Source organism: Lepisosteus platostomus, chromosome 1 (assembly GCF_059453375.1).
Source record: "Lepisosteus platostomus isolate fLepPlt1 chromosome 1, fLepPlt1.hap1, whole genome shotgun sequence".
In the NCBI taxonomy this organism is placed as follows: Eukaryota; Metazoa; Chordata; class Actinopteri; order Semionotiformes; family Lepisosteidae; genus Lepisosteus; species Lepisosteus platostomus.
The window spans coordinates 56,883,090-56,889,334 of NC_142611.1; the positions used below are offsets into that span (position 1 = coordinate 56,883,090).

The following is a 6,245-nucleotide window of genomic DNA, read 5'->3' on the forward strand; positions in this document are numbered from 1 at the left end:
TCTATCCATGTAGGTGCTGCCCTACAGTGGTAGATGGTGTAAGTGGGTCATTAAAGCACTTTGGGATCATTTGAGACAAAAAAAAATTCATATGCAGTATAAATGTAACGAATTTTCATTCCATGAAAGTTTTAGAGGATACCGGTACTAAACAGCTGAAAGGGCAAACGTAATGCAGTTAAACAAATGGTATCAAGGCACTGCTCATTGTACTAAAAAATCTCCCTAAATGCATTATTAAGAATTATTTAAGTTAGATATCTTTAGGTTAGGTTTAGTAAATCATTTTACCCTAAATACCCCTTAATCTTATCTGCAACCTGGAAAGAAGCACGCTGTAATATGTACTGTAACTTTGTGATTAGTCCTAAACATAAAGCCTTTGCCGGTCCCTTCAGCGTTCAACGTTTTTCTGCTGTTTTCAAATCGTAGTATATCTTCCTTGTTTCATTCTACCAAAACCCACAGCCAGAGTTGCACAAAATACCATATAACTCACTCCAGCACATAAGGATTACAGTACGAATACTAGAAATGGCGTTTTGCCAAACCAGATTTGTTTGAATTGCACTTTCTATCAGGAGCGTCATAGCTCGCCAGAAACGCCTTTTCCACTAGTTTTTTCAGTGTCGTGGTTGGAGTCCGAAGATTAACTTCGACTTTGCGTTACTCGGAGAATGTGTTTCCCTTTGCGGCTGCCGTAGAAAACCCGAGCGTATAAATCGGCTATTGGCTCCATTGCTCTCTAAGAGTTTTGAGAGAAATCGTGTTTGAAACGAAACGGTAAGTTTTAATTGTGTGTGTATTTAGCCCGGTATTATTAATATGTGGAGTTTAGGCGACGTTTATAAGTGATGTGCTGCTTTACTACAAATATTTTTCAAGGGGTTAAGAGCAGTTTTCGGTGCACCGTAAGTACTGTATGTGGAACGAAGGCCTTTTCCTGATGAATTTTATTGTAGTGATAGAGCATGCAGGAATGGTTATGTCGAATGTTATTTTATGCATTTCTGATAGCTATCGCCGTCATATTATTAAAAAAAAAGCTCTTGAACTCTCTCTTGGTTCCTAATACTATCGATTTTAAGTTTACTCTAATTACGAAGCTTCAAATGATGCTCTTTCTGTATAGTTAGTTTTTAAGCTGGGTTGTGTGTTCTACTTAAATGCTAGTCCTACTGTAGAACTTATTTTTTTACTTAAAGTGCAATATACACCTGCAGACGCAATTACATTAATTGTGCTAGCATAGGAGGCTTCATTGCTGTTGTCAATCAAATGAGCTTGCTGCGTTTGTGCTTGTACAGTTAATCTCTACGTTTTGAATGTCTCGGTATATACTACTTTTGTACTGTTCCAAGTAGTTATCCTACAATATATCGTTGTTTTGTAATGTCGTTCTACCATGTACCGTCCTGTCTAATAACTTTATGACGTGCCTCGCCAGCCGACATGAGTCTCCGGAAGCAAACCCCTAGTGATTTTCTGAAACAAATAATCGGAAGACCAGTAGTGGTGAAACTGAACTCTGGTGTCGATTACAGAGGTAAGACTTGGGTAACTTTTGGAGTTGGAGTGTCCAGTCATCTTTAAAGCACGGCCATACAAATTTGGTAGAATAGGAAACATTTACTTTAATAAGTGAGAGCACATCCTTCAGCTGTTGAATAGTGGCCATATAAATGCCCAGTCGGAGCTCTGGTTCCACTCTTTCACAAGTGGAGTATGAGTCATTCTTGTACCAGTTTGAAACTGCTCTAAAGTACAACCTTGATTAAGGCTTTTCAGCTGAGGCACTGTGAGACACTGAACTACTCTCTGGATGTTCCTTTGCATCTTTCAAAACTGGTGCATAGCAACCCCAACATCCAAAATAAAATTAAATCAAGAATGGCAATGAGACACCCCCACCCCCAGTAAATGAGCTGCAAATGTGGAAATAACATGCTTCTTGATGCATTCTTCACCAGTTCATGTTGGGGTGTGGATACTGCCATTCCAAATAGAACATTTGTGTACTACAGTAGCACTTAGATACTGTTTGTATACCCCACAAATGTTGCACAGCATGTTGTGGTATATCCTGAAGTGTCTTGGGTATGGTCCATTGGTACTGGCAGTATCTGCTGGGGCAGTTTCAAAATAAAGCCTCGTACTGTATCAGTTCTCCAGTCTAGCAGGAGACTGTAGTGGTGAATTGGACTGAATAACATTCGATTAGTCTGTTAGAATTTGTTTTAATTTTAAGGTTTTAAAAGGCAGTATGCTTCCTGGATAAAGTGAGAAGGGAACTGTGGCATTACTTAATGAGCCTTTCCACTGTCTATGTGCAGGAGTCTTGGCCTGTCTGGATGGTTACATGAACATCGCTGTGGAACAGACAGAGGAGTACGTCAATGGGCAGCTGAAAAATAAGTATGGAGATGCTTTCCTGCGAGGAAACAATGGTAGGTTGGCCCTTGCACTTTTTTGTAGCATTTTCATAGGCGAGGTGGAGCAAGAATATGCAACAAGCTGGTCTTATTAGTCGTGCCAACATAGATTATAAATGGTTTTTATCATGGCTATAATGGCAGCTATATCACAGCTCACAACTGGTAACCCACTGAAGCTCAGCAGGTGTGAGCCTGGTCAGTACCTGGATGGGAGGCCTCCTGGGAAACGCTAAGGTCGCTGCTGGAAGAAGTGTTAGTGGGACCACTAGGGAGCTCTTGCACCTGTGGTCTCTGTGGCTCCTAAAGTCCCACTTACGGTATAGTGATGGGGACACTATACTGTAAAAAAGATGCAATCCTTCAGGTGAGATGCAAAACCGAGGCCCCGACAGTCCATTGTCATTAAAAATCTCGGGGCATTTCTCAAAAAGAGTAGTCCTGGCCATATTTCCCCCTGGCCTTTACCAATCTTGGCCTCCCAGTAATCCCCATCTATGCTTTGGCTTTATCACTCTATCACCCCACTGATAGCTGGTGTATGGTGAACATATTGGTACTTTTTGCCTGCCATTGTATCATCCAGGTGGTGGTGGAGGGGAGTCCCCATTAGCTGTAAAGTGCTTTTGAGTGGAGTGTCTAGAAAAGTTATATAAGTATAAGGAATTAACTGTCTTTTCTATTTACTTTTATATCTAGCCATCTGTAGCATAACTTATCTGTTTTAGTTTCCGATTTCAGTAGGATTTTGTAATGAACTACATCACTTGCAATGTATACTATAGTGTTGTCTTTGACATTGTGGTGCTTTAAGATGCATAATCAAGAATCATGCTATAAATAATCAAGTATGTTGACATGTATCAAGGCAACTGCTAAATCGTTTAAAATCATTTTGCAGAGATTGTTCCGAAAAATGCAGAATCCACTAGACAAAAAATGGCAAATCGTTAACTTGTTGTGTAAACGGAATACTAATGTTTAGTAGATTATTGTGAATATCATGATGGCAGCATTCCCAACTGACTTGTATATCTTGTCAGATCTCAGAGGCAAAGCTGGGCTGGGCCTGGTCATTCCTTGAATTGGAGACATTCCTTGCTGCTGTCTTGTAGCAGCCAATAATGACAGCTCTGTAGTTCAAAACCAGTTTCCCAGTGTGGTTATGGAGCACTTGATCATTAACTGTCCCATGGGGCTGTATGCAAGAGAAGAGGTTTTAAGCTTCTACGATTTTGGCCTCTAGATTTTCTCATTAATTCAGTTGAAGTCATTTCTCGGTTCCCCATTTGTTCTGCATCGTCCAGGTGAGTGCTGCTCTTAAGATATGGGTGAATTGGGTCTCTTCCCATAGGTTAAGCTCTTTTGGAGGAAAAGGACTATACCAAGGAATTAATGAATATTTATTTTCCTTCAGCCTACTTAAGTGTCACTTTTTTTTCCCCAATGGTGTTTACTTTTTCAGACCAGTTATTCACTATCAGTAACAAAATAAATTGATGGTATCACAAAATCTTTTACAAATTTGGAATGATGCACAATTTTGAATTTTGTGAAAACAGTTTATGATCACCTTGTCAAAAACTGCTGGTCTCGCCACAGGCAAGAGGAAGAGTTGGCAAGAATTGTGGCTTAAGCTGGCCCTTCCTGCTCACTAGTCTCTGTAATGACTAATGTAATTCGATAAATGAGTGAATAAGTACTGGTTGTTCATGCAGATTTCACCATGAAGTTTACAACGTGATCTGCATGTAAAGTTAACAAGTAGTATTTGTTGGCAGAACTGTCTCGAAGTTGAGAGCAATATTTCCATTGGATTAAAAGAGATGTATTCAGAAGCCTGCTTGTTTACAATGTCATACGGCCGCAACATGTTGCCTTGTTCTTAATCACTGAACATTGTGCTGCGCATACCTGGAAATGTTGTCTATTTTGTATCGTAAATTAGTTTTTTTGTGTACATTTTACTTTCATTGTGTTTTGAACTGCTCTCATCAATGCTGATTGTTTCTAACCCCGAAATATAAAAATAACATTGCAGTTCCCCTTTGAACTTTTATACAGAATTATGTGCTTTGGGTTCAACTGTATTATTTTAATTAAGTAATTACAGTCTATCTCAAATATAGTGACGTTTTCTTTTTGTTTTCTCCCCAGTGTTGTACATAAGTACTCAAAAGAGGAAGATGTGATGAAGAGGATTTTCTTTTTAAATCTGCTTTCAAGTTTTACTTTTGTTCAAGCCTGTGTTCTTTTTATGTTTCATTGTTGGAACTTTTTTGAATGGAAATCATTTTTTGTTGTATGAAGAAAAGACCTTGAATAAATGAACATTTGAGTTCTTTCATTTTTTTTTTTTAGATCTGATTGCGTGTACAAAAAGGTTTTGAGGTAGCTATTGTGAAAGCTTAAGAAGATGTTGCTCACTATAAAATCGGCTCTGTCCCCCTGAGGTTCTAGAATTCTGTAAGGGATTGACGCCATCTTGCCTGGATAGCAATGGGTACCGATGAGGTCAGTTAAACACACTGGCATTATGGCAGGTGTTCCAAACCAGCACCAGTTACTTGATCTCTGTTGAAATTCTAAGGGTCATTGATCTTGGGCTCTATTTGTGTAAAAAAAAAAAACAATTTGTAGTTTTAGGGTAATCTATATTGGGTGACCTTTTTTTTGGAATTGCGTGGGGTCAGGTGAGGCCAGGGGTGCATTGAATAAACCATGTTTTCTGATTCATTGAGTGGAATTAGGCTCTTATTAAATAGAATTAAAGCTGTAGATTTGAGGGTATTAGCAATGTGTATAGTTTTCAAAAATTGATTTTGGCCTAAATCAACATTTGAAAAGAGAATTTTGAAAATGCTTTAAAAAAACCTATCAAGAAGTAAATCCACATGCTAGACCTTGATCTCCTCATGGTCAACCCACTTTGCAGGGATTGGAGTTTTAAAAATATCAATTGTATGTCCTTTTTAGTTTTCATAAATGGATAAAATATTAAATGAATACATTTTAAAATTAAATCTATTCCTTGCTCTTGCTGTCCATTTGCTGAGGTCTTCCTAAACTTTGGGGTCCATAAGGCTGAACACTGTAATTGAATAAGCTACATGATGCAATCCTCAGCATTCACCCACCGAAACGATCATTCATGTTGGTGGCGTTTGGTTGTCTTTAATGTTTTAATAGTTGTTGGCAATTGTGAATAGTAAATAAACCAGTGTCCTGAGAATAAATGGTAAGTTTTACATGAAATGCCTCCCACATTTCAAAAAGATTTTATAGTTTTTAAAAGCATAAGTTTGGTCTGAACCCTGCAATCAGAGGTTGCGTTTGTTTTAGATGTGCAGTGAGATCCATTGGAAACGCTGGTTGTGTGGCCCCTCTATCCTCAAAATTAAACCATCCATTTTCTAGTGGTTTATGCATGTCGGGATTGCAGGAGACCTGGAATCTAACACGGCAAGCAATGGGCACAAGGTAGGAGACACCCTGAGCTGGACGATAGACCATCATGAGCTAGACAAACACACACCATGGCCAATTTTCCTAGAAGCCAGTTAGCCTACCAGATTGTCTTTGTGTTGGAGGTAACCTGAGCACCCAGAGAAAACCTTTGAGAACTGGGGGAGAACAAAAACCACATAGATAAATCCCCAGATCTGGACTTGATCCCAGGACCCCAGCCCTATGAGGTAGCAATGCTTGCTACTGAACCCCCTTTAGTATTTTGCCTAGTTATTGTGCCGTGATCGAGTTTTAGGCAGCTTGGCTATTCTCGAGCTCCATCCGAGTCGCTGTATCTCCTAAAAA

At 39.2% G+C, this 6,245-nt stretch overlaps 1 protein-coding gene across 1 annotated transcript; it reads left to right on the forward strand.

Annotated features, from left to right (window-relative positions):
* Nucleotides 1-623: 623 nt before the first annotated feature.
* On the forward strand, nucleotides 624-4,779 carry lsm6 (LSM6 homolog, U6 small nuclear RNA and mRNA degradation associated). Its single transcript, XM_088633136.1, has 4 exons — nucleotides 624-783; nucleotides 1,448-1,546; nucleotides 2,334-2,447; nucleotides 4,590-4,779. The coding sequence occupies exons 2-4, from the start codon at nucleotides 1,453-1,455 to the stop codon at nucleotides 4,622-4,624; spliced, it is 243 nt and encodes an 80-aa protein (XP_088489262.1). The 5' UTR covers nucleotides 624-783; nucleotides 1,448-1,452; the 3' UTR covers nucleotides 4,625-4,779.
* The last annotated feature ends 1,466 nt before the right edge of the window (nucleotides 4,780-6,245 follow it).